This window comes from Falco cherrug, chromosome 14 (genome assembly GCF_023634085.1).
Source record: "Falco cherrug isolate bFalChe1 chromosome 14, bFalChe1.pri, whole genome shotgun sequence".
Taxonomy (NCBI): Eukaryota; Metazoa; Chordata; class Aves; order Falconiformes; family Falconidae; genus Falco; species Falco cherrug.
The window spans coordinates 1,242,025-1,269,981 of NC_073710.1; the positions used below are offsets into that span (position 1 = coordinate 1,242,025).

General features: G+C 55.5%; 2 protein-coding genes across 11 annotated transcripts in view; both read right to left on the reverse strand.

Annotated features, from left to right (window-relative positions):
- The window catches only part of CPNE2 (copine 2), a 57,348-nt gene extending 34,058 nt beyond the window's left edge, over nucleotides 1-23,290 (reverse strand). For 4 of the 6 annotated variants that reach the window (XM_005446807.3, XM_055726469.1, XM_055726468.1 and 1 more), the window contains exons 1-3: nucleotides 17,362-17,506; nucleotides 8,975-9,171; nucleotides 1,430-1,609 (exon numbers count right to left, since the gene is read on the reverse strand). In XM_005446807.3, coding sequence (XP_005446864.1) covers nucleotides 1,430-1,609; nucleotides 8,975-9,142 — 348 coding nt within the window. In that variant the 5' untranslated portion in view covers nucleotides 9,143-9,171; nucleotides 17,362-17,506. Of the gene's footprint in view, nucleotides 1-1,429; nucleotides 1,610-8,974; nucleotides 9,172-17,361; nucleotides 17,507-23,179 lie in introns of those variants that run through there. The other 2 variants (XM_055726470.1, XM_055726467.1) reach the window with 1 other exon arrangement.
- Nucleotides 23,291-24,005: 715 nt separating this feature from the next.
- The window catches only part of NLRC5 (NLR family CARD domain containing 5), a 51,740-nt gene continuing 47,788 nt past the window's right edge, over nucleotides 24,006-27,957 (reverse strand). For all 5 annotated transcript variants that reach the window (XM_055726435.1, XM_055726434.1, XM_055726436.1 and 2 more), the window contains one exon: nucleotides 24,006-27,950. In XM_055726435.1, the coding sequence (XP_055582410.1) occupies nucleotides 27,866-27,950 (85 nt within the window). In that variant the 3' untranslated portion in view covers nucleotides 24,006-27,865. The remainder of the gene's footprint in view (nucleotides 27,951-27,957) is intronic.

Genomic DNA, 27,957 nt, shown 5'->3' on the forward strand with positions numbered 1-27,957 from the left:
TGTCCGTCCCCACCGCTCCCACCGCCCAGGATGGTCTGTCCCATCTCACACTCCTAGCTAATCACCTTTCACAGCACCAGAAGGGCTGGGCTCTTCTGGGGGACCCAACAAGCAGGATGAGCTGGGTCAGACTCTTCCCCCTTCCCTCGCAGTGCACATGGACAAAGGTCCTCTCCAGCATGAGCCTGCAGAGCACTGGATGCCTGCAGAGCCACGTTTAGGAACAGCTGGGTTTCGGCTCTGTTTCCTTATGTCCATAAATTCTCTGCTTGCAGCTTCCACCAAGACCATGACCTTCACAGCAAGCACTGCTGAACTGCCCCACACCAGGGGTGTTTCAGTGACGGGAGGACCAAAGGCAAAGGGTGGGTTTGTTGCCTGCTGTTTGTTGCCAGGGCTGTTGCCTGCACTGCCTCGCAACTTCTTCAGGAGCAGAATTAGGTCATCACAGAACACTTCCAAAAACCCAGACGTTAAACCTCGAACTCTGTAAATGTCAGTGCTCTTCTAACACGTCAAGCTCTCGACTTGGCAATGGCAAGGTCACTCGCCCCCCCCAGCCACATGCAGTGCCATAGCGCAGTCTGTGTAGTAAAGCCACCACATTCACAAGCCTCCTGGAACACCTCGGGCCCGGCTCTCCATGCTGACCTACCTATTCCAGTGCCTCCTTCCTCCCAGTTCCCGGCACCCAGCACAACAGACGGTTTCTCCCAGCCTCTGTGCCTGTGCCAGGTACCACAGCAGCCCCGAGCCACTGGGTGCTGCGGAAGAATGGAAAAAATCCCCCTCATTCCCTGCCTCCGAGTCAGAGCAAGCTCAGAGGACAAAGGCATTTAGAGAATGTAGCTGCCAGCTTCTAACAGGGCCTGGGCTCATGAACACAAAGACCTTCCAAAGGCTTATAAATGGCATTGTGTCCTGCAAGCTTTTCCGCAGAAAGTGCAGAAGGCGCATTCCTGCGCCAGCACACTGAAGTGGGAGACATGACTTGCTACACAACGGCAATGGACGTGGCTTTCAAAAAAAACCCCAAAACCAAGACAGAAAGGTAGACCACAATGCAGCCTAACTTTAAACATAGTTGCCAAAGTCCAAATCCAAGCAGGCCATCAGGGCTCTGACTATAACACATGGTGAGACACAGGTACCTCCAAAACCTCCAGCTGCTGCCTCCTCGCAGGCACCAGCAGCAGCCCACACCGCGACGGGCTCAGGCTTAGCCAACAGCCAACAGCCCAAACATGGAACAGTTCAACCTCAACAGCTGCAGCACAACAAGCAAACTAAATTAGTTTTGCCAGGAAGGACCCAGCAAACTTCAGAGCAGGTAAGAGTAGCAGCTCCAATCCCCCGTGCGCCTGTGGCTGATGTGATGTGGGGTCCCTTCACTGGCAGGCAGCGAGCTGCAGGGACCTCAGAGCCTCACCGTGCCCAGTGTGCAGGAGAATTCCCCCAGGAAGTCATGCTCGTACAGCTGCATGCTTGATTTGTCCTGGTCAAACAGGGCAAACTTCAGCTTCTGCACTTCTTCAAAGTGGTAGTCAACGATGAACTTCTTGGCGAAAGCTGGGTTGAGGTTGTTCACTGCTGTCTCTGTCCTGTCGAGCTGCAAAGAAACAAAAAAAGAGGCATTTAGGCACACGCATCTTGCATCTTTGTCACTGCCGCACCTGTTCCCTGGCCTCAGCCAGAGGCACCCAGGACCCTGCAGCACCCATCAGCACACAGCAGGCGCCCGGCAGAGCCCTCGCTCCCTGGGCTGCAGCACCTGTGCACGCAAGGTGGGATCTGCCTGAATGAGTGATGGCACCGGGCAGAGAGCTGCAGCCCTGGCACGGGGGGCTGCACAAGGCCACCGCCGCCAACAGCTGGCACGGCAGTGCCCACCCTGCTGGGGCTCAAGACTCGGTGAAGCCAGAGCCATTTCGTTTGCTCCTGAGCCCTGTTCTCCCAGGAGCTGAAGCTCTCACACACCTCTGATCCTCAACCAGACCCTCGCAGCTGTAACGCCAAGCTTGTTTCTTTCAGGCCGTGCAGCTAACAGCAAGGACAAGCAAAAGAAGAAAAAGTGTCACCAGCCAGAACAGCAACCCTCCAGCATTTCCCTCTAGACTTCAAACCAAACCATTCATCTGGTTTCTTCTTTCTTGGCCTTCCATGGGGGAAAAAAACCCAAACAAACAACCAAACAAAAAACCCTAGGGGAAAAAACCATGCTACAGGCCATTTTTCACAGATCTCATTAAGCATTAGGAGAAACAAGAAGCTGGAAGGACCCAGAAGACAAAAGTTTGAACGACTTTGTCATCCTGAGCTATTGCAAACAGGCTGGAAGAAATGATCTGGAAGAAATGAACTGCGCTTTTGGAAGGGCAAGCACACAGAGGATGATGGCAACTGGAAGGCACACGGGGAACCCACCGTCGGAGGGGAAGCACCACAGCGGTCTGCAGCATCCCACAGTCAAGAGCAGAGATAAGAGCAGAGGAAACTGGCAGGCAGCTGGTGGAAGTGTGGGTTTACAACACAGCATGGCACAGGTGGACAGAACGCCTCGCGTGAGCCAAAAAGCAGATCCCAAGGACAGCCACAGCAGCGATCCCGGGACACTGCCCTCCAGTAATGGAGCTGTGGTCCCAGACCCCATAACTTAGACCACAGTAGGGCTGGGAGGATGGTGGCACCAGTCAGGCCCCAGCACAGACGCGCACAGAGGCAGCAATGCAGAATTTTAGCCAAAGTGGCAGCAACTGGAAAAACTGAGAAACTGACGCTGAGAAAAGCTGGCATATTTACTTCTGGGAGTCAATACTTCCTGGGCCAAGGAAGGTCTGAACTCTCATGTCAGGACCCATCATCCATCCTGAGAGATACAAGGAAACAGCAAGTTTGGAGCCCAACATGCAACATTCCCTTATGAAGCCAAAACAGGCAGAAAGGACACTGGTGGCACAGCTTGAGTGCTGAACAAGAGGAACACCCACAGCCTGGTGGAAACCCTTCAGCAAGCAAACCAAGTAGGACTTCTGTCAGGAGAACAGCTACTGAGATCATATTGATATCATATGAAGTGGCAGCTGGTTTGACGAAGGGTTCCCTGCCTGGGCAGCCCCATGGGAAGCACTGATGGCTCCGAGCATTCGAGCTGGAAGGGCCACACACCCACCAGAGCCGGCAGAGGAGCTGGCAGCCTTTTGCCCTGTTATCCCAGGAGATGGTAATGGGCTATTAAAAGAGAAAGAAAGGCAGGTGCTCGCCAGTGTGATTTCATCAAAAGCTGCTGCCCTTGGTGCCTGGAAAGACCATCCCATCTGCCTGCGGGACAGCATGGAGCCTCCAGCTATGCCGCAGCCCTGGCCAGCGTCCCGGCTCGTCCAGCAGTCAGGGCACCTGGTCCTAGGCAAGGCTGAGCCACCTGCCATCCCAGGTCCCAGGGCCAGACCCCTGCAGAAGGCAGCTCCTGCGCTGGCATCCCTGGGCAGTGCCGGGCCACGGGACAGTGGGATGTCTGCCAGAGCTGTGGAGCCAAGAATAAACATGGCAGAGCAGAAAAAAAGCCCCCCCAAAAAGCACAAAAAAAAGCAAACACATGCCTTAGTCCCAAAGAAACTCCTTCAGCACAGGATGCAGGTTTTGGAGGGACTGAGTGGAAATGTGGGGTTTTGCTATATATACCGACTTGTGCAGTGTCTTGTGAAGTTGGTTGCTTAGTCTGTCTTAATTGCCAAGAAACGACTAAAGTAGATGCTGCGTTCCCAGAATAGCCACCTGCCACACACCAGGGAATCAAACACATCCGCACCAGCGGGCTGCCTGCTGGCTGGGGTGCACAGCCTCGCGCAGGACATGCCCTCCCATCCCGGGGGCACCAGGTGCTTGGAGCTGCGGTGGGCAGCAGCGGTGGGCATCCACGAGCGCTGCCTTATTCTGGCAGCACAACACATGCAAATCCCCTTTCAAGGCTCAGAGACAAGACCGTGCAGGCAAGAGGGATGGATTTTAGCTCCTTCCTTATTCCCCAAAATGCTGGGAAGACAGGGACCAAGGGAAACCAGTCCTCTCGCTCTCAGGCACCAGTTCGAAGGAGGTGACTTGAGGACCCATCTCCAGCTTTGCCCTGGAAGGGGTGGCCCAGGGAAGGGGAGGAAAAGCCCAGCCACCGTGTCCCGAGCTAACCCTTTGTAGCGATGGAGCATCCTTCAACACCCAGCTAGAAGCCAGTGGTTGATCTCCTGCCTGTTGGCAGTGTGAAGCACAACAAAATCACAGGCCCCAGGTGACCGCTGCACATGGTCTGATCCTTGGTTGGATCAGCACCAGTTGGTTGGTTGGTGAGCACCAGTCACCTTGCCAGTGATCATCATGCACGAGGCTTCTTCACACCCCCTCCGCTGGGAGACGGGCTCTTGCCCTTTCCTTCGCCCAGCACTTACAGGGCTGCAGGGGTGGCTCTGCTGCCCCAGAGCAGAAAAGCACGAGGGTTTCTCAGAGGCAACCAGGCTAATTAACGCGGTCTGTTTGGCTAAGAGTCTTGATTCTGCAAATCCAGCACGAAACTGGGAGATCACCGCCAGGGACAGCCCTTGTGTTCAGTGGGTGCCTCCGGAGATTCCAGCAGCACCCAAGGGGAGGCAGCTGGAGAGGTGCAGCACCCCAGCACGCTGAAGTGCCCACACGGGGGGTGGTCCCCAAAGCCCCCACGAGCTCCCGCTGAAGGCGCGGGGCCGGCCATGTCACTTGAGTGGGTCAAAGGCAGCGGCACAGCTGAGTCATGTGTCCCCGCTCCCCGCCGCACAGGCCAGGTCTTGCATGGCTCCTGCAAGCCGATGGCATCCGGCAGGACACTTAGTCACCTGCCTTCGTGTCACTTCTCAGCCTGTGGTTTATTTTCCCTCCCTTCCCCACCCCCTCCAAGGCTGATTCACGAAGATGTCTTAATTCCTATTAAGCTCAGCAAGACAAAATAATTGTATTTGGGAACAAGTGTGACAGCTAGAAAGAACAAGCAGAAATCTTTCTGTCAGCATCAGCTGGTGCCGCAGCCCTGCCACCCAGTCCAGACGCTGGTACCACAGCGGCGGGGGCTGGTCCTGAAGGAGAGACCCACCTCCTAACCCAGGTCCGGTGGCTGGGACGTGTTTCTGAGGCCACCGCTTTCAGGCAAGAAAAGAGATTGTCTTATTAGGGCAAGGAGCATGTCTGTGCAGCCAAAATCCACGCAGGACAGCGCCGGCACCCCCGGGTAGCTCCAAACCATGGTGCCAGGAGCTGCCAAGGGTCTACCAAGGGTCCCATCCAGAGAGGCTCTGGTGGGCAAGCCCACCTCTCTGGGCCCTCCCTGTCCCCCAGCTGCAGCCCAAACCCCTGCTACGGCCACGGGTGGGAGCGGGGGGACCCCGGTGCCAGCTGTGCCCCCGGCGTGCCAGCTGACAGGGGCAGCTCCATGGCGTGCGAGCACCCCACACCACGTGCTGGCTCGTGCAACACACTAATCTCCACTGAAACCACAGCAGCGGAGCGCTGAGCAATCTGCTGCTCAAGGCTGACGTCCAGTGCCTGTTGTGCCAATTAAAAAGAAGCTAAAAATAGCAGAGAAAAAGAAGAAAAAAATAATAAAACCACCACACATTTGTATTGTAAAAGAAGCTTTGGAATCAAAACTGCTGGACCGAGACATTACTGACAGAAAGAAAAGATCCAGAAAAGTACAGTCAGGTCAAAGAGATGACACCTATCAAGGCTGGAAAGCTCATTAGGCTCATCCAGGCTGCTGAGCAAAGTTAATTGCAGACTATGGCAAGGTGAGGTCTGCTCTATACCCTCCCCACTGACAGCAGGATCAGCTGCAGGACACCTTAGGTGATGCCCATTCGCTCAGCAGCTCCTTGGCCAAGCACTCAAAGGCTGCCCAACTAGTCCAAGTATCTAAAAATTGAGACCACCTGATTTCCCAGGGATTGGGACAATTTTTGTTTGGTTTACATGATTTAATGCCCTTCAGCTGCTCATTTTGTACTGCACCCTACCACCGGTGCCTGTATCCATCCATCACACCCCCAAGCTCTGCTTACCTGCTCCCTCCCAGACCAAATGAAGAGGTCCTACGCTGCCTACAGCTGCAGTTATAAAATTAAATCCCCATTATTTTTTTTTTTCAAGCATTTCATAAAGCCCAGAGTCTTTTCACCTGTAGCCAAAAGGTTTTTCTTAGGCACGGAGCTAAACGCTCTTGCACAGACTCTGGAGTTTGGATTCACAAAACTGATTTTATCGCAGAGGGCACCTTGGACTGCCACAGAAGATGACGAGGACTATAGCTTCTCCATGTGGGATGCTGAACAGTCAAACAAAGCACCACAAAAACCATCCTCAGGAGTTCCCAGTCTGCTCTGTGCACACCCCAATGGCAAAACCAGCCCGAGCCGTGCCTCTGTCTGGGAGGCCCACCTGAGCAGGGTCTCTTGCCACCGCAGCAGCGCTGCTGGCAACGGCCGAGGTCACACTGCCTGAAGCCACCTTGGGCACTCCCGGATGAACCGTGGCGCCAGCAGTGTGCGTGCACCTGGTCCCTGATGTGGCATACCCCTGTGCCCCTTCCCTGCCACATCCAGTCAGTGGGTATGCTGCGAAGCAAGCATTTGGGATCGAGCCAACGTCTTACTCATGCTACAAAACAATTCAGACAGCTGCGGAGGGTCAGTTCCCTCGCGCTCCATTAGCCTGGTGAGCGGCAGCGTCGTCCCGCTGAGGGCTGGGTACGACACAAGGGCTCCTTGTGCACTCTCTGCATCTCAGGGAGGGCACGTTTATCCTGTGTTCACCCGCTGCCAGGGCTGGCACAGCCATGGAAAGCCCTCCTGTCCTTACACAGCCTTTTATCAGCAGGGTCTTGCCCCAGGGTAAGCTTGTGTTGGAGTGGGTAGGGAAGCAGAGGAAATGAATGCAGCTCTCCGCTCCTCAGGCGTGCAAGGAAAATAAAAATACGCCTCTGCCCCACGCCGCGGGAGCGTGCCAGCACTCTGTTCCGTGCACAGGCTCAGCGCCCACAGGCTGCCAGCAGCGCGCACATCGGCTGAGTGGGGTGTCCTGGTGCAGCAGGGACCCCAAAGCCAGGGAGAGCCACAGGATCACAGAACGGTTTGGCTTGGAAGGGACCTTTGGAGTTCATCAAGCCTGACCCCCCAGCCACTGGCAGGGACACTGGTCACTAGGTGAGGCTGCTGAAAGCCCTGTCCAGCCGGACTTTGAACACTTCCAATGACAGGGCATCCGCAACTTCTCTGTGCCAGTGTCTCACCACTCTCACTGTAAAAAACATCTTATGTCCAACCTAAACCCACCCTCTTCCAGTTTAAAATTGTTGCCCCTTGCTTTGTCGCTACAGGCCTTGGTAAAACACCTCTCTCCATCTTTCTTATAAGCCCCCCTTATAATCTAGGAAGGCCACAGTGAGGTCTCCCCCAAGCCACCTCTTCTCCAGGCTGAAGAACCCCAGCTCTCTCAGCCTGCCCTCACAGCAGAGCTGCTCCAGCCCTTGGATCATCTGCGTGGCCTCCTCTGGACCTGCTCGATCAGGTCCATACCTCTCCTGCGCTGAGGACTCCAGAGCTGGATGCAGGTGGGGTCTCACGAGAGCAGAGTGGAGGGAGAGAATCCCCTCTCGACCTGCTGGCCATACTGCTGGTGATGCAGCCTAGGACACACTTGGCTTTCTGGGCTATGAGTGCATGTTGCCGGGTCACATCCACTTTGTCACCCACCCGCATCTCCAGGTCATTCTGCACAGGGCTGCTCCCCACCCGCCCACCCCCCAGGCTGTATAGGTACTGGGGACTGCCCTGACCCGGGCACAGGACCTTGCATTTGGCCTTGTTGAACTTCACGGACTGGCAGAGGTGCACTCGCACAGCCTGCCCCAGTCCCTCCAGACGGTGTCCCTTCCCTCAAGGAAACCAGCTCCACCACTCAGCAAACCTGCTGAGGGTGCGCTCAGTCCTGCTGCATACATCATGATGCCTCCCCTCCTCCTCCCTTCCTGTAGGAATTACCTCTCTTGTTTGTAAGGAGCCAGTTTCCAAAAACAACCACATAACAAAACCACCTGCGGTTTCTTTCCAGGGCCTCCCAGTATCAGACATGGCAGCTGAAGCACCAATTTATGAGGTATCTGGTAAGAAGGACAGGCCAGTGTCTGCAAACGGTTCACATGGGACTTGCCAGATGGGTGCTGTCTCTCTGCAGCTGAACCGATCCAACCCCCCATGCACCCAGCTCCCGACAGTCTCCTTCCCCATCCCATGGTCCTGACCTCCCCACCACCAGTCCATGAAACATCTGGCTTAAGGACTCTTGCCCTTGATATACCTCTTGAAGGAGGCCACGGGTGTTGAGAGCGTAAGCTGCCCTGGATGGGGCTTTTCCACTGGACTGACCGGCCAGACCCTCATCCAGCACGCTCCTGCCTCCCAGGAAGAGCCACTCTTCAAGCAAAACCCAAAGAGCAGCTTCCCATGCAACTCAGGATCCAAGAACCAGCTTATCTTCACACACCTAGAAACACACCTGTTGCAAGCAGGACCTCACAACACCTAACTGTCACATGGGATCAGCATTTTGGGCACTCAAAGCCGAAGCACACGCAGCTCACAGCAGCCTGAGAAGGGTGGGGACTGCCCTGAAGGTGGCAAGATCCTTCCACGTCTGCCACGCACCTTGCCAGAGGCTGGCAACTTGAAGTCTGCCGTTACACCGACCACCCAGCACAAGGCAGAGCGGTCCGGGGGAAAAGGCTGGCTGCAGAACGCAGGATCATTAACACACTGGCACCGCGCGCAGCCCTGGGAGGAGCAGAAGAGCTCCCACCCCTGCTCGGGGAGGAACAAGGACCGGCCTCGCAGTGGAGCACAGAGGGGGAAGGCACTGGCATGGGCAAACCACTAGAGGAGGAGATCCACGCAGCTTCAGGACTTACCTCCACCCACTTCCCGTTGACTTCCATGAAGAGGACGCAGAAAGGGTCGGATTTGGAGGTGACATCCCTGTCCAGAAGGTTCTGGCCACAGACGGACAACTCGACTTTGCAGACGCAGTACTGGGAGCCGACGGGTCCCGCCGGTGTGGGGGTCATGGTGTACGCCATGGACACCAACGGCAGCAGCTCCAGGCACTCTGTGGGTACGAGAACGGAGAGAGACTTCAGTGCAAGCGGGAGGGCAGCGAGCACTGCGGCAGCAGGGGCTGGGCACAGCCACGGCCTCGTGCTCCAAGGCACACTCGGTATGTTGCGAGGCTTTTCTGGCTCCAAAGCATCTGCCCTGCCCTGCCCAGCCACCAACCCACGTGGTGGCCACCACACCAGGCAGCCGTCCTGAGTGGGAGCCCAGCACAGCACTTACAAGCTGCCTTGGGTTTGCTCCGTAAGTAACAGGTTTTCAAGGAAAGGTGACATCTTCTGCTTACCCCCCACCCCCGAGGAACTGGGGGGTCCCCCAGCCTCTTCTTCCAGCATGCTGGGGTTTTTTGTGGGGAGGAACTATACTTCCACATCATCTTTCAATGTGAAAAGTGGTCGTTATCTGGCTGGTCCCAAGCCATGGACCAAGCTACAAGGGCCAAACGAGCTCTGCCCCACAAACCTTCATAGGGCTCTCCCTATGTGAGAGTGAGGCTATAAGGACGGCTGGGGCGGAGGGCAGCTCCAGCCCTGCCTCCATGCAGCTCACCAGGCCAGCAGAAAGCAGCGGCTCTGGCAGCAATAAAAAAGCAGCCACAGTTGGTTTGCAGAAGAGCAAGGGAAATGTGACAGCCCCTGCAGGACCTGCTGCACAGGATGATTTACAGGGCCCTGATAAAACACCCTGTAACATAAGAAGAGCTTAGCAAAAGTCCGCTACCAAAGCCATTTTGCAGAGATAAATGTCTTTTATACCATTATTAGTGCAAAACCCCATCCCACGTGACAGTTTTGCCTTCTGATGTGCTGTCTACTCAGCAAGAACCACCAACGGTCTTCAACAGAGAAGAGGAAAGAGGGGGAAAAAGAGAAGAAAAAGCATTTTCAGATTAATTCATACTAATGACATTTTGTAGCTGGGGCTGCTAGTGGAGAGAGCTCTTTTCAGCTGCTGCTTCAATACCGTTCACCCTCTTTTTCAAGAGCGCAAGTTTTCAGGGTTTTATATGAAAACCCCAAACATCCCCTTCCCCCCACCCTGACAAGCCATCTGCTGCTGTTTGACATTGAAATGCCAATTAATATTATTGGTTTGTTTTGCCGTGGCACGATTATGTAGAAGCACTTGTGCTGCTGGGAGCTGGGCTGCTGCCCTCTCTCCTTGCGGCTCAGCCTGCGCCCGGGACGGGGATGGACAGGGATGGGGTTATCCCAGCACGGCTGTGGGAGAGGGAGCTCTGGGCTCGCCGCTGGCCACCCTGAGCACTCGGCCCCAGCTGCAATGCATACTAAGCAGAAAACAGCTCCCACTTCCAAGGCTCTGAGCACCCCCCACCCCGGCCTGCCAAGATCTCTGCTTGACACCAAGTCACCAGAAACAAGCCTGAGTTTAATCCCTGACAGTAAATGCAAACTCTTCTTCACAGACTGCTGTTCAGGGCAAGAGTGGGGCAATCATTTCAGCTCCATAAGAACCCAGAAACATCTCCAGAAGAAGAAAATCCCCATCCTTGGTGGCGCACACACCTGTACATCACCGAAACAGCACCCACACCCCTCCCACAAGCGCAGTTTCCCCTTGCCTGGACCAAGCCCGCCCTGTGCCGTCACTCCCTGTCCACAGCAGCACAATGTAAAACGGTGGCATGTGTGGGCGACCATCCATCAACCATGACTTCGCGGAGAAACACGTGTGAAAGCAAAAGTCCTCATGGCTCATCCACCACGAAGCTCCTGCGGCTGCCGGGGCGATGGCTGCGAGACACCCATCCCTGCCGGAGCTGCCTCTGCTCCTCTAAGCCCATGATGCCAGTTGCAGCTAAAACTAAGATATTTTTTTATTTTTTTCTCCTTTAATGCAGGGATCATGTAATTGATGTCTTAAAATAGGCAAGCCTGTTCTATTTATGCCGCTGTCTGTCTGCTGCTCCCTCCAAAAAAGCAAACACGGGGCAGCTGTGCTGGCGTGGACCTGGTCTTGCTGGAGCAGGGAGATCTGGGCTGGGTTTTTCCATCTCCTCTTCCCCCAAATCTTGGCGTCATCTCACAAAACCCAAAGGCAGCAGATGACTCAGTGGAAAAGCTTTTTCCCAGGGCTGGCAGGCACTAGAACATCCTCTCGGTGTACTGTGCATCGCCCGTGCTCCAGCCCCTGCGCTCAGCCTGCTGTGCTCCCCAGGGAGCCCATGGTCAACACAGGCTCACGGAAGAGGAGAGGTGGCCAGCACCAGCCAGGGCCAGCTGAGGACAGAGACCTGGTGGGACTCGTATCCCCTGCATGGACACACTCCCCACCTGGGCACCCAAAATCCGGGACTGGGACACTGGCCTTTCCCCCAGGTACCAACCTGAAGAGCTTGATAACATCTCACAAGCGCCAAGCATAAAATCCCATGGTTGCCCCTCCCCCAGAAGGCAAAGGTCAGCAGGAAGATGCTGCCAACCCTTCCCCACCATCCCAGTAAAGATGATTTTTCCACTGAGGAGCTGCTGGTCCAGCCAGCTCACCAGAGATGGAGATGCCAAAGAGATGAGCAGCTCTCCTGAATCACCGCTCGGGCTACTCCTTCCCCCCAGCCGCAGCCCCGGTATAAAACCTTGAGCAGCGTAACCGTCCCGATTCAGCCATAAAGTAATTGGTTTAAATGAAAAAGTCAGGGCAGGGGGTTGGCCTCAGCAGCAGCCACGGGTCCCCCTGTCTCAGAGGCTTCCCATCTTCCCACCCAAGGCACTGCCAGGCTTCAGCAAGCTGGTGCCATTCCAACCCCCAAGTGCTTTACATTCGGGGGTGTCTGAGCTGGCACCGAAAGGGCCACCGGCTGTATTCCAGTCTCTCCTCCTTTTTTTATTCTCCTCCCCCTGCATTTGCCACCCTGAACAGAGTCCTGTGACTTGCTCAGCATCTGTGGCCAAAGAACCTCCTGATGGACAATCCCAGCTGCTGATTCTGTGCTGGTCATGCGGACACGTGGGCTCCTGCTGAAACACGGCCAGGCCACCGATGAGAGGTCTAGGGACACGCACCAATGCCCATCTTCCCCACAGTCCCCCCTGCCCCACAGCTCCCCCTGCCCTACAGTCCCCCCTGCCATTGGCCACAGCAGATGCCTGAAGAGGTCTCACAAGAGCAGGACCCGGGTGGAGGGACACAGTTCCCAAATCCTTTCTGGGCTCCAGCTTCCAGGACCTCCTGAGCCAGACACATCTTTGCGCTTCGTAACCCTCAAGTACTCCTTCCTCCACTGCTTGGTCCCGCCCCAAGCTGCTCTGTGCCTGCAATGTCCCACAGCGAGGGGTTTCACTGGCTGGGGGCACGCACAAGCCCTGGGCCCAGGACATCTGAGATGAACACCTGGGAGACCCAGAGCAATGCACACAGATGTTCTCCTCCTCTTCCTCACCCCACAGCCTCCCCTGCACTCTATAGCAGATTCACCAGGCACGCGCAGAAGGGCTGTCTGGAAGCCCTGGGATCTCTTCTTCCTCACTTATTTGAAAGAGGAGGAGGGGAAGGAGATCTCTGTTTTGCCCGCTAATTGCTGCCTGGGGGGGGTCCCCTCCCCTCCACAGAAGTGAAGCCCCACCAGAAGCAGTCGCTCAGGCCACGCTAAGGCCCCATTTTAAGCATTAACAGGAAAAAACAGAGAGGGGAAAAAAATAAAGCTGTGCTTTAAGTGACACATTTTGGCAGCTTTTTAAAATGTTCATAGTGCTCTCAAACATCAGTGATCTCCTCTCCTTAAAGAAATCAGACTTATTTTCACAGGGCATATTTAAAACAGCCCCAGAGGTGCTGCTAGCCAGCAGCGCTATGATGCAACGTCCCTCTGGGTCCCTCCTGGGGAGGTCCCTCCCTTCTTCGGGATGGTCCATGATTTCTGTAGTACCCCACAGAAGTCACCTGTGACTCAGTTTACCTGCTCGGGCTGTCCCACTGCAGCCTAATGCAATTGTAGAAGCAAATTTCCTTTCTGGAAAGGGGAAATGAGAAAGGTGAGTAGCAAACAGGCACGTTTGGGGTCCCATAAAGCACACAGCTGAGTCCACAGGCAGTGGAGGCGCAGCGGGAGAGTAGTGGTACCCGAGGGAGGATGTAAGAGCAGGTGAAAACGGGTTGTCAGAAGATTGCAGTGAAGGAGAGGAGCAGGAAGACACAAACCGGTTGCCCAGAGCAGCAGAAAAGCTGAAACGCAGCACACACCGAGCTGGAGACACCAGGGAAAGCCGGGATGCACCGTGACGGGTGCCCAACGCAGCTCCCCACACCGTCAAAACCCACAGCAGCCGCTGCGCTCCCTCCTGTCAACAAATAGAGTCATCTCCAGAATTATTTTGCAAAGCAAAAATGTTTGCCTTTCAGCCTTGCCTAGGCAACACGGTGGATTCACCAGCCTGCACCTGGTCTTAATAACAGCCTCGTTACCTTCTGAATGCACGTGCAATTAGTCATGTACACAGCAGCCTGCTGCTGGTCCCCTCCCCGGCAAATGCCTCTGCCGGCGAGCAGGCGGGGGGGAAGCAGAAAGGGGGTGCTTGCACATGAAAACGCCCTGCAACGGGGTACCTGGGGTACTTGCTGCCATCACAGGATCTTCATCTCTCCTGCGAGGCAGGGAAAGGCTGAAAATTGCCTCCAAGCATCCCAGCGTGGGCAGCATGGCTGGGACCGAGCTCAAATTCTCCCAAATTCCAGGAGATGTAGGGTAGCCCTGGCCGAGGGGGATGCCCAGGCTGGCACATCATGAGCAAGTCCCACAGTCCTGCCTGATAAAAGAAGGCAAGGGGACTGTACCGAGATATTTTAGGTGGCTGATATAGCGGGGAAAAAGGGGTTCGGGACAACATTAATTAAATAATTTCCCCACTGAACCCTTCCTGATAGAAACAGTGCCTAAAGGTGCTTCAAAAGGCAATGCTCTCATGCCAACAGCTGGATTTCTTGCACCAGTGCTACGAAACCCTGTCCCAGGCGAGGTGTGACGATGGCTGGTGGCCACCTTGGTGCTACAGTGGCTGCTTCTTCATTTTGTGCCCAAGCAATAGTCACCCCCAATGCCCAGCTCCTCTTAGACCTCTGCTGTCCCCACAAAAGCCCTTGTCCACCAGGTCTTGGCACAGTTTGGTGCCGGTGCAGGCAGTGCCCTCCTTGCCAAAACCCCAAGCGGCTGCGCCAGCTGCTACACGGGCAGCACCAGCGAGCTTCCCTGGTGGGTGATGATCAGCGGAGCCATGCAAAGTCGCTCGGGGTGACCTGGGAGTCACAAATCTCAGGAAAACCCTGAGGCAAACCCGTCAGCACCAGAGGGGGCTCCCCAGGCAGCTTACATTTCAGCCCCTGCGGAAAGATGGCATCCCGCTTCCCAGTCAGCAGAAGAAGATGCTGCCCAGAGGGCTCTGCCAACCAGCTGTGCAAGAGCACAACCTCCCAGCCAGCGTGCCCCGACAGGCAAGAGAGTTCTCCTGAATCCTGCAGCTCATGCAAGGAACAGGGATAAAAGCCCAAGGGAGAAACAGGCAGGAAGGGAGGATGAGCCAGGGTCCCAGACCAAGGCACCAAACACAAGCCCATCCTGGCGGCACTTGTTGAGTTCTGGCACTTTCAAGGGAAAGAGGTCTTCGGTGGGTTGAAACATCCCATCGTCTCCCGCCTCACTGCAATCTCTGCTTTGGGTTGGTATGGTACCACGCCATTTGGCAGTAGCTAAATGAATTTATCACAGGGGAGAGAGTGGGAGGCTGCTGTAATGGTCTGGGACAGGATTCAAACACCTTTTTTGCGGTTGCATAGCTCTACATCAGTTTGAGTTTGAATAGCCAGCTTTGGCAGGCAGGGCACACGCGAGGAGCTGGGGCAGTCTAGCGGAAAGTAATACGAGGCTTGACCCAACATCCCAAAAATCCTTTCTAAAAGCACATGGTGCAAGTGAGAAGCATAGGGGGGTTGCCACCCCAACCCCCAGCCCTTGCACAGCCGGCAGGACCGCCCACTCCTTGGGGTCCCCAGGGGGGCTGAATCACGCTCCTTAGCCAGATCAGGGCTGGCCAAGATAGCAGGACTGCTCCTGTGCCCCCACCTGACCCAGGCAGCCCCATCCTCCCGTGTACCCACCCCAGAGAGTATCGCTCAGCAAAGGGCAGCCCAAACCTGTCCCATACCCTCAATGTCCATCGAAGAGCAGGTCCCACCCCGGGAAGACCTCCCCAAACTACAGTTGGTCTCATGGGTTGTGTCAGGGCCAGGGGCCGGGCAAGTCCCTCCATGCCCAACACCACAAAGTGGCCACCACCAGCCAAGCGACAGCCCTGGCCCTTCCTTTGTTCACTGGTGCAAAGGCACCATCTGGGCCAATCCAGGCACTGGGGACGAGGGACAGCAGCCCCTGTCCTAGGAAGCCCCTGGGTGAAGCCTTTGCTCCCTGCTCGGGGATGCTGAAGCCCTGCCTGTGGGACCCTGCCAGGCAGCCGGCTGGCACCTGGGGTGCGTGGAGGGGGGCTGCAACGCAGCCTGTCCCACCAATGGTGCCACTGCCTGGTGGCCCTGCCTGGGTGCTTAGCCACCACAGCCTGCTCGGCCTGGCAGGGGCTGCCGGGCATGACCCGCCGAAGAGGCAGGGGACAGGGGCATCCCCTGCCCAGCTGCTGTTTCCCAGGACATGCCGTGGGATGCCCTCTCCATCCACCCAAAGGTGCTGGAGCATCAGCTTCCCTGGTGCCCCGCGGAGTCAGGACGCTGACAGGTATCATAACAGCATAATATATCACACCGTAATACCAGTGTAATCACATTAACAGGTCCGGCACATAAGACCCTCAAGGGAAAGGGGATTAGGAGACAACATTATTTACGGTTCATCATGCTGGCAGAGGTCCTCTGCTGCTCACACATCCCCTGCAATGGCATGAGCACTTGTGAAGACCTCGCAGACCACGTCAGTTGTCAATGGCAGCATTAACACTGTCCTGGGAAGTCGTGTGGTGCAAACGGTGAGCAGTGGAGCCGACAGCGCTCTCACTAAATCAGAGACCCTTGTAGACCAGCATCTCCCATTTACAGAAGCAGAGGCAGAGAGATCTGCAGGCACCACGGCCCCAACCTCACTGTGGCACACAGCCATCCCCCCACAGCTGGAGATGGGGCCAGCTCATTTTCTGCTTTCCACAGACCTTTTCCGCAGGCAAAGCCCCTCGCTGCTCTGTGCCACTTCCCCTCTCCCCCACCCGGGGGTCCAGCCCAAGGCTGACCACTGCCTTCTGGGATTTAGGACCATGAAGAGGGCTGTCAGCAGCTGGAGCTAGGGAAGATGCTCTGAAGCAGCTGGGTGGATGGAGTAACAATCCCCCCAGCTGGACCAGCCAGGACAGGGCCTCCCTGTGCTGCCCGTGACATCCAGGGGTGTCAGCACCATCCGCTGCTGGCCCTGTTTGCAAACATCACCACCAGAAAAGCAACTCCAAAGCACTTCCCATGGCCGGTCCGGAGCTGAGGCAGCCACCGCAGATGTCAAGCAGAGATCCACAGCCTCCAGCTGCCCCTCTGCCATCCCCATGTGTGCCACAGCAGCTGCTGGACTCCGGGGAAGAGTGGCAACAGTCAAGAAACCAGCTCACAACGAGGGACCCGCAGGGTGGGAGCAAGACTCCTCCACACAGTCCCACCCTGCCCCGCATCCCCCCTGCACCATCCCGTAACCCCGGTGATGTGCCCAAGGGTCCCCCCGCATCCCCCCGTGGTACCACCCTGGCTGCTTCCCCCAGCCAAGCAGAGCCTGGAGGGGCCTGGGGCTGCTCTGCCCCAAGCAGCCGGGGAGCCCTGTCCCCCAGGGGGGCACAGGCAAAGGCACGAGCCCCGGCAGCGGTCCCGTAACTGTGCCAGCGTCCTGCTCAGGGGGAGGCCAGAGCCACAGTCAGTGCTCCATGACCAGAGGATGGGACCCGTGTCCTTGCAGAGGGGCTCACACCCACCGAGGCACTGAAACTGGAGATCCCAGTAAGCCAGGGGCATGAGAGCAAAACCAACCACCGCGCAGCGTGCCAGCAGCCTCGTCTGCCCGCTGGCCGGCACCCACCCGGCGGCCGGGGGCACAGCTGGCCCGGGCACCGCGGCGGCACCGGGCAGCGGGATCCGTTCTCCCACCCGCTCCCGACGAAGTCATTACACTGTCCCCAAAGTATCTCAGGCTGCTCACCGGCGAGAGAAGGCAAGCCCCGCGGAGCAGGGGCGCCGAGTGCTCGGGAGACTCAGGGCCCCGGGTCCCAGCGGCGAAGGTGTTTCCGTGATTCTCAGCCGGCGGAAAGCCAAGGGCTCCAGCCCGGCAAACGAAAGCAAAACTCGCTCCTCCACACCCAGCGGTGACGTGCGGCGGGAGGCAGCACCATTGCTGACGGGGTCTGGAGGAGCTGCAGAGGCTGAGCGCCTTTTGGGGGAGCGCTCAGAAAATCGGGAAGTGGCAAAAAACCACACACAGAGTATCGCCTCTGAACCGGAGAGAAACTGAACGGCCTTTGACGGCTGCTACCAAACTGTACCACGGCTGCCTCTGCGGGAGGCAGAGCCCAGCCTCCCTTGCACACCCTGCACGTCTCGTGCCTGCTGCATGCCCTGCACTCACTGCACATCCCGTGCTCACTGCGTGCCCAGTGACTGCTGCATGCCTTGCATTCGCTGCACATCCTGTGCTTCCTGCACGCCCGGTGATTGCTGCATGCCCTGCACTCACCGCACATCCCATGCTCGCTGTGTGGCCAGTAATTGCTGCATGCCCGGCACTCATTGCACATCCTGTGCTCACTGCGTGCCCAGTAATTGCTGCACGTCCTGCACCCATGGCATGCCCAGTGATTGCTGCATGCCCTGCACACACTGCACATCCCATGCTCGCTGTGTGCCCAGTAATTGCTGCATGCCCTGCACACACTGCACATCCCATGCTCGCTGTGTGCCCAGTAATTGCTGCATGCCCTGCACACACTGCACATCCCATGCTCGCTGTGTGCCCAGTGATTGCTGCATGCCCTGCACACACTGCACATCCCATGCTCGCTGTGTGCCCAGTAATTGCTGCATGCCCTGCACACACTGCACATCCTGTGCTCACTGCGTGCCCTGCGATTGCTGCACGTCCTGTGCCTACGGCATGCCCTGCTTGCAAATCTCTGTATGGTTTCCAGAGAGGCAGCGGCTCTGGGCTTGTTGCTCAGAAATGGAGCAAGGGCAAGCGAGGGGCAGGGCAAGACGAGAGGCAGTAGCGTCCCCCGTGAAGGACGTACAGCAACAGCCGAGCGCACAGACCGACCCCATTCTCGTCCCCGCTGGCAGGCATGTATTTGGCTTAGATACACGGAGGAGGTCGCACGTTTTCGCTTGACGACAGGCTTCCTCTGGGGCTCGATTTAGTGATTTAGGGCAGAAAATGTGGTGACACGGCAGCGAATCCTGGCAATGGCACCAAACCCTGTACACAACAGCCCCACGAAGCAGACCCAAGGCGAAGGTTTACACGCCAGCTCTGTGGCTGCCGCATTCACGCGCTGCCAACCACCGGGGCCACTGCTGCCCTTTGCCATGCCGGAGCAGAAAGCGATGGTGCCTGCTGGCTGTGGGCGAGCGGAGGCCAGTGCCAGCCAGGCATCTCTGCCCCCCGCCTGGCAGCAATGCTCACGGCGGGCGATGGACCTGAGGAGGGATCGCGAGGCACCCTCAGGGTTTTGGGTGGATTCTAACATCCAGCCAAGGCATTAAAACTGTCCCACCCTGCTGCTGCAGCGGCTGTACAAGAGCTGGGCACGCTGTCACCGTGAGGGGGGATAGATCTGTTTCAACAACCAGATCTGGAGGAAAAAGTTGACTTCATTAAAGCTGGACCCAACAAAACGTAAAGGAGCAGGGCTTCCCCGTGAGGAGGGCGGCTGGGCTGCGAAGGACATGCAGCCAGTGGAGCTCCCTCACAGGTGCAGAGTGAACCTCCTGCATTTTAATTATACTTAATGTATACTGGCTGTTTAACTTATTAAAGGCTTTTCTAAGTTACTGAAAACAAAAATGCTGGCTTTCTGAATTTTAATTGAATTCCTATTTCCAGCCAACACCATCTATCACACGTGAAAGGGGAAGAAAAAAAAAAACATCACTGAAGCGATGAGAAATATCTGTAACTGCTGACGTAACTGCACGCCAAATTACCAGCATGGCAGCCAGCAAGGCCAGCGGCCCCAGCAGCGGACAGGCACGCAGCTCCCTCCAGCCCATGCGCCATCTCATCCCCATAGCAGCCAGAGCTTCAGAGCCCTCCCCAAAAACATAAATAAATATTAATTCATGGGTAGCTACGTGCAACACCGGTTTGCACAGGCATGCCAGCACTGAGGCACACAGAGCACTGCTGGTGTGCCCACGGGCTGGATGACGTGCCCACCTTTACCCTGCACAGAGGTGACTTTCATCGCTACAATCCAACCTTTTCCTAAATAATTTTACTGGCCTGCTTTGCAGCAGAGAGATGCTGCCACTCGACGTGTGAAGCTTCACTCTGAGATGGTTTTGTATGCCAGCGATACAAAAAAATCCAGCGGTTTATACGAGAATTATGCCTGATAAATTTTCAACCCCTTCCCAACAGCTTTAGACACAACTCGAAAGAATATAAAACTTGGTTCAAATGGTTGCGCAGCACTGGACTCGCTGTTTAACAGCAAAACTTGCATTCCCATCTTGTCTAATTTTCAAAATCAGCCCCACAATGGCTGATGTTTCTTCCTAAATCCTCAGCTTCTGGAATCACGTGATGATGAAAAATCCAGGGCTGGGGGGGAAAGCGACTATTTTAGACGCGAGCCTTTCCCTGCTGGCTACAGGCAGAAAATCTGACAGCTCCCAAAGCCTCAGCAAAAGCAGCAGACAAATAAAAGTAGAGCCCTTCCTGCTGAATACGACACTTGTTTGTTTTTCTGGTATTTTAACAATACTGTTATGACCTCCAAGCTCACCTGAGTTCCCAGGAATTATTATTTGCCCCTGCTTCTCTGATCCAAACAAGTAACCTTGCAAAGCCAGCAGCCAGGAAACTGAGTCAAAGCAGCAAAAAGTGATGACTCAGGTCCCTCAACAAATATTTTACGGAGGTTTAAAAGACAAACTGTAAGATTTCGGGGGGTGGGGGGGAAGCATTCAATTCTTTTTTTTTCCGTGCTGTTTTGCGGTTTTGCTCTGCCAGGAGCACCATTTCAAATGCCTGGCTACTCCACTGCACCAGAAAATTTACCTTTTCTTCTCCTTTCCCCCCCCCACCCTGCCTCTGAACACAAGCCAAGACTCTCACATAAAGAGGTCCTTATGAGAGCTGACAACCCAGAACCAGGACAGGAGACTGCAAGCGTTGCTTTTTCATCAATTAACCGGGTATTACGTTCTCGGCACGCCAACGGCTCCCGGAGAACAAGCCCTGATTTACAGCAGTGTGAGCGACTCCGGCCAGCTTTCCCCGGGCAGAGGTTTCCACTGAAGTCAGTGGGAAACTCTTTCCACTGGGTGTAATGGGAACGAGAGAAGTTATTCCTCCCAGACTCTTCACACGCCACACTGAGGCTGCTAAAAGGTGAAAAAAGCCGGTGCAATTCCAGTATATAACTGGACAGACTGGTAAATCACAGGGTAGCAAGAGGCTGCTCCAGCACTGCGTGAGCCCGCTGTCAGGGCGAGGGAAAGGATCGGATCGCTGGAGGACCAGCAGGGATGAGGACTGCCAAGGGCTGCACGGCTGATGTATCCGCCAGGGCAAAAAGCATTTCCACCCACAGCTCAGCCAGGGCGGCTGAACACTAGGAGGATTTCTCTGCAATGGAAGCCCCCGTGCATGGGGCATGTGCCCGCTCCTCCAGCACACACTGGCCAGGCACTGGGCTCCCCCTGACCCCCGCAAGCAATGGCTCTACACACTGCGCCAGCCTGCCAGCAACCAGCACAGGGTCCCTCGCTGCCCACCAGCACAGACCCCAGAGCAAGGATTCCCCCCGGGGCAAAGCGCTGATGCAGCTCCAGATGATCTCATTTCTCTTCAGGTCGAGCTCAGGAGGGAGAAGTGTCACAGCCAGCATCTCAAATACTAGCAGTCCTATGGCCCTGCCCACCTTCACACTGCTACGGTGCGACACCTGCAACGCCTTCGAGAGATGCAAACTGTGTCCCTGACCAAGCAGGTCCCAGGATGAGTGCGGCATGTGCCAGTGGTACCAGGGAGGCAGGCGGCTGCCAGACCCCGGGCCCAGCATGAAGATGGATGCTGGGCTCTCCGAAAGCAGCTCCGGGACTGCTTGTCTGCCCAAGGCAAGTGCGAGGGGCTGCCTGCAAGGCAGGTAGGTGCAGTTTGGGGGACATGTGGAAGCCTCATGGGGTGCTTTCCCTCCACGTTATCCCAGCCAGGATGCTCCAGAGGCAACAGCAGAGAAACAAAAACACACATCACCAGAAAATGTATGTCCCAGGCTGTCACACAGCTGTAACCAAAGCAAATGTAGCGATTCCCCAAGGCCACTCCAGGAAAACATCCTCCACCATCTCAGTTCTTCAGAAAAGATCCTTTCCACGTGCCCTGAGCTTTTGTTCCAGCCTTCCTCCTCCCGTTGCTCTGCTCGAGCCCCTCAACGGGCTTCAATGGGGTGCATTTTCTGGCCCATAATAAGACATTTACCAGCCCCAGAAAAGCACAGTGGTATCCCCTGATACCGGGGCTGGCAGGAGGAGGCAATGCCAGCAACAGGCATCCCAAAACTGAGCGCCCCTGGGCTGTGCTCACACTGGCCTGATCCTGACTCCAGCTTCTCCAGAAGGTTCTGGTGTATCTCCAGGAGGCTTCAAACCTGGGGCTCAGGGCTCACAGGGATCCTCTGGATTCCCTCCCGTGAAGCAGTTCAGGCTGTCGGGGAGCCAGCAGCAAGGACCAAGTCCTTCGGAGACATTTCTGCCACCAAAACTCAGCTCTCAACTCACCTCTGTCTCCTGTTCCACCCTCCTCACGGTGACCAGCTCCAGAGGGGGTGTTAGCCCACCAAGCCCCCCAGCCCCACCAGCTTTCCTCCAGCCAGTCACCTAAATTAGGGCTACTCACCCTTACTGCGTCAGGTCCTCAGACTGGTGGAGCTGATGGGAAAACACCCCCCTGCCTGCCATCCCCCAAGCCCCTCACACCGCTGAGCAACACGCGCTGCTCGCTGCCATCTCCGAGGCCGAGGCGCGGAGGAGAGAGGGGCAGCCCCCCCGAAAGGCACTGCACAAAGACAGCATCACCAGCCAGAGCAGCACCAGGCTGCCAACGGGCTCCCGAAGCAGCGCTTGGGCACTGCTCGGCCTCCAGCTCGCCGGTGCCCCCGCGCCACGGGGCTGCAGGAGGAGCAGAGACGCTTGTGGCAAGTGGCAGGGGAACCAACCGTCCCTGTCCCCGGGGGGCGAGGCCACCAGGCCCCGGTGTGTCCGGTTGGCATCTCTAGGAGCGGTTGCGGATGCAGGGAGAGTGGGGGCAGGCGGGACGACTTCACACCATGCACGAACAGAGGGGCTGGGGCTGAGGAAGGGGCGTGGGCGTGCAAAGCGTGTGGGGGGGCTGCCCCAGGGCATGGAGGGTCTGTCTGAGGTTGGAGGGTCCGGTCCAGGGGTTGGAGGGTCCGGTCCAGGGGTTGGAGGGTGTGTCCCAAGGGATGGCAGGTCTGCCCAAGGGACGGAGGGTCTGTCCCGGTGGATGGAGTGCAGAAGGGACACCGCAGGCTCTGGGAGAAGCTGGTGGCGACGCGTCCCCGCAGGTCCCCGTCCGGGGGCTGACACGGGGGTTACGCTGGCCAGCCAGAGCCCCCCTCCCGCCGGGACACCCGAGGTCACCGCCGGTGCATCCCCCACGGCCGTCACCACCCACCCGACCCACGGGGGTCGCTCCCCGCCGCGGGACGGGCCCAGCCAGCCGCGCCCCGGCGTACGGCTCCGCTCCGCTCCGCACCGCCGCCCCCCGCCCCGGTACTCACCGCCGCGGGCCGGGCCGGCCGGGCCGAGCAGCTCCCGCGGGCTCAGCGCCTCCCCACGCCGCGCCCGCGGGTGGGCGGTGATGGCGGGGGGCGGGCGGCGGGCGCGGCCATGCCCGGCTCCCCCCCGCTGTCATTCCCCCTCCCCGGGCCGGCATCATGCGTTTCGGATTAAAAAGAAAAGGATCCACCCCAGAACTTCCCAGCTGGCTGCTTGTGCTTCACTCTTCGTACAAGAAAAGAAAAAAAAAAAACAACCTTTTTTAAAAAAATTAAAAATTACAACACGTGGAAAGGCTGGAAAATTATTTTCCATGTTATCCACCCAGCTACAACAAAAGCATAACTTTGTGGGCTCGACCCCCCTCGCTCTGAACCAAAACCACTGATTGTTGTGCTGCTGGGATGCCAGCGGGGTTCACCCTGCGCAGCTGGCGCGGGTGCTGCCCATCACCCTGCCCAAACCAGGCCTGGGGCCGGGCCAGGACCCTGAGCACCAGGACCAGGCACGGTGGGTGCCTGGCACCGCTTTCCATGGGGAAAAGCTGGTTATACAAGGAAAACGGGTGGGCCCCAACCAAGTACCCCAGAGGTGGAAGGGAGCCCAGGCCACCGGGCTGGCCAGCATCACACCCTCCCACCACCCTGCTCGACCCAAGGCACCAGCACGCTTTCCCTTCCAGCCCGGTGCCACCATGGTTTGCACCCAACATACCATTAGCAACCTCACCTGACGCTTGGCAGATACATCATCAGGCGTCAGGGATATTTATATAGATGTTTTTGATATGGAGATAGGGTAATAAGACCGGAAACCTCCCTCTGAGGCTTCAGATTAAATAAACCGTCTTTATTTGAACAAAGCGCACGCAGCTCTGTTCATGCTTTTAAATTTAATCACAGGCAAAGTAAGCAAGTCCCATATTCCCCCTGGCCAGCTTTCCGCTCTCCTGCAGCCTGAGCTGTTAAAGGCAGAGGTGTTTGAAGGCACCAAGTCAGCTTTCGGCATCAGTGAGCCCCCCCCTCGCCAGCCCCACTGCCTTCCCGGCACCCCAGGAGCAGGGCTGGGGACGCACCATGGGCTCACAGCTCACAAACGCTCAGCACGGACAACACCACAGGCAACAGCCAGCTAAAAACTGAGCCTAGTGTCAGGAGCAACACCCTTCTTTCTGGGCAAACCCAGCCAAAAACCATCACAGGAAGGGACGTGGTTGTGCGTGAAAGAGGGATTCAGTAGGAGAAGTAAGGTCTGTCCCAGACCTGCCCTCCTACCTCTGTGCCCGTGGCTTAAAATGTCAATTTGGGGGGGAAAGGGAGAGGCAGACAGTATTTCATGAATACCAATGTGCCTGTTTTCTCTAGAATCAGTTTTTCCTGTGTTTTGTCTCCTGCCCAGCATGATGCCTCCAAGTCACAGCAGGTTCTGCGCTACCTGGAGCTGGTTTTAGCCGAGGGGAAACAGCCGGCTGCGTTTCCAGCCCTACAGAACAGCAGCCATCATCTGCAAAATCACGGCCCAGCCTGGCTCTGGCTGTTCCCTAGCACAAAATCCGGGCTCCTTCACTGCCCTCCAGCAGTTGTGTTTACTTACAGCAGTGTATTTCTTTCTAAAGATTCGGTCTCAGGGGGCAAAATCCCTTCTGTGTACGAAACCAGTACTGACTAGCTCAGACATTGTCTTCCCAGAAACTGCAGGCAGCCTGAAACAATAGGGGTGTGCGGAGCGTCCTGATACATTTCCATTTTTGGACCATGATAAATGCGAAATCTAATAGTAACAACTCTAAAAATGGCCCACGTTAATTACCTATTTGGGAATCAGTTTGGTGTTCAGCCATCATGCACAGCCCCCAACGGCCTCACATCTTCCTGCACGCCAGAAGATTCATTTAACCCCTCAAAACCGGTCAAAGCCTCCCGGTTCCCCTAGGAAACTTTCAGACACAAGCACAAGCTGGAAGACGGACATCAGCAGCGCAATCAAAATGGGAAGCACGCTGGGGAAGGGTGGCCCAAAAGTCCTTGGCATTCGATGTAAGGAACAAACTAGGAACCGATTGTGTTGTCCTGTTTCACATACAACTCCATCCAAATCTCTGGGGTTTAAAAATGCAACCCACGCGCTCAAAATACAGCACAGAGCCCGGGTTTAGCCTAAATCGCTGGACGAGACCCCCGCTTCCCGTTTTTGGGGGTTTGCTGACACCTGGTGTTCAGGAAAAGATGCTTTGGCTTCCCGCAGCTCCCTTCCCTGGCCCGCTCTGGAATGATGGTCCCTCTCTGGTCAGATGTGTCTGGGAGCTAATCCTGAATCTAGGGAAGAACCCGAGAAATGCAGGCGTGCGTTTCGGTTTCCGAGGCACTCTTGAACACCTCAAGTCAGGAGAAGCGCTGCAGCGGTATTTGTGGCATGCCCTGTGGTACCACAAAGCTTCCTAACTTCGGGAGTTGGTGAAACTGCACGGAGGAACCTCAATCTCCTTTCAAATAGTGCGTTTCATTGCAAGGGGGAAACAACGGGGTGATTCAAACCCCGGAGCTCTCCCTGCAGTGGCTGTGCTGCCCAAGGCAGCTGTTCAGGGCTAGCACCCAAGACTGTGAAAATAAAACTGACCTGAAAAGTCAAGCACCCACCCGAGCAGCATTCTCATTTATTCAGCTAAAGCATCATCAAAACAGGAGGAAAAACAGTAAGCAAGGAGGCATGTTTCACACCACTAAAGGAGGAAAGTAAATTGTCGTGATACCTGAACACATGCAGATGCAGGAGTGGGGGGCAGCCGGAGGGGGGGGCAGCCGGAGGCAATACGATGGAGCTGAACAAAGATCAGTTTGACAGTGATATTTTCTGGTTTTCCCCCGGTACACAGGCCTGTGGTAACAGCAAGAGGCTTTGGCTGTGGTTGCCATCGGAGATGACAAAACAGCCATCAATCATTAAAAAGTGCATTAAATTAAATTCAAATGCATTAAAAAGTCCAATTCCAATACTTTCCTTCTTCAGACAGAGTAAAACTCAGCCTCTGTTATCTACCACATGCAGTACCCACGCTACCGGGCGGCTGGTGGAATTGAAGGTGGGGGTGGCAGTTTGACTTTGAGACAGTTGGAGGGAATGAGTTGTTAGTGGTTAATTCAAGCAACAAGCACTCTGCATGCCCTGCTACACTCAGAGCAAAGCCTTCCCTTCAGCAAAGGACCTTCACAAAGGAAGCACCTCCTGGGCAATAAGCTCAGCAAAACTAGGGGAAAGGCAACGGTGGCCCAGGGAGATCGCGACCACCAACACGCCTGCCACTGACTCAGGAAACCCCCCAGACCCAAAAGAACTGGAGGCTGAGCATGCAAACTCAGTAACATGAAAAGCCAGAGAATTATTTGACAAACGGGAAACAGAGTACCAAGTAGTGAAGGAGCTGGGTGATCTGTAGCCAGTGAGGACTGATGTCTTTGCACGCTAAGCTGTATAAATAGTGTAACGTTTTGGCAATCGGGGAGCTAGGCACTTGTGGGTTACTGGCTTGCTCCCTGCTCTCTAAAATAAAAAAATATGGAATACCTGGCACTGGACACTGGGTAATGAACCTGCTTGGGGACAGCACTCAGTCTGACCAAAATGGTGTTCCAAACATGCAGGAAAAAATGAATTTTCAGCTCACAGCCTGGATCGAAACGGACCATTAGCTAATGCAAACTCTGTCCAACCTCCTGCATTTCCAAAAGAAGTTCTGGGAGACCCGGGCCCAAGAAGAGCCCAGCTGACAAAGATGTTCAGTTTGAAAACTGTGAAGAGCTAACGTTCAGCACATGGTCTCACTGGCTTTTGTGCCACACTCTTATGGGTGCTGGGAGGAATTACAACTGCAAACTGTATCTGAAAATACAGGATGGAAATAAAACCCCACAAAGGTCTTCAAAATCCCCACATCCCCACTCAGTAGTAGAGAAAATACTCTCACACAGAATAGTCACAGCTTTCTTGCAAATTGTTTTACAACCTCAGTACTTTAAAGTTTCTCACTGGAATTTATGGTGATATCAGCCTTTCCATGTTATCACAGTATAAATACTGATCATTTTTGGTCAATGATTTGAAATTTCAAAAGTTCTGAAGTTTCTACTGAGAAACTGAGGCAATTCTGTATGAAAAGGAGCCTGCTATGAAGCACAAAACCCCCACATATTACCATTTTTGCCTAAAAAACACAGAGGCATTTCACACGCAGTTATACACAATTTTCAAACAACATGTCTGAGTGCATTTGTAACCACATCAGCAATTTACAATTTTGTAAATAATTTTACATCCTCTCCCGGAGGATGTACGTTCTTTTATTGGAACACCCTGTAGGTGTTATAATCTTGATTAAAGACAATTAAATACTCTGCAGGCTTCCTGAATGCCTGAGCAGATGCATCTCATCTACTTGTGAGTTTCAGTGGTTTTGCACCAAGAACATTGCCTGCTCAGCAGCAATTCTTTACAGTCTTTTGCTTTTCTGTACAATAAAAGCTCACAAGAAACAAAACATCAGGAAGTGTTCACGCTTGGTTCAGTGCAGTGAAGGAAGACCTAACAGTTACAGTTCTTTAGTTATAGGAACTTTGATTTCCTGGGTTCTTCAGTGCAAATTTTGAGGGCAGTGGGAGATGGAGAGCAATTCCTTGTCAGGCAAGGGCTCTTCTTTACTGGTAGAAGGAGAAACACAGTCTTGGGTCTTGGCTTGTCAAATTCTCAGCGAGGCCCTTGGGCACCGGATTGTCCCACAGCCTACAAT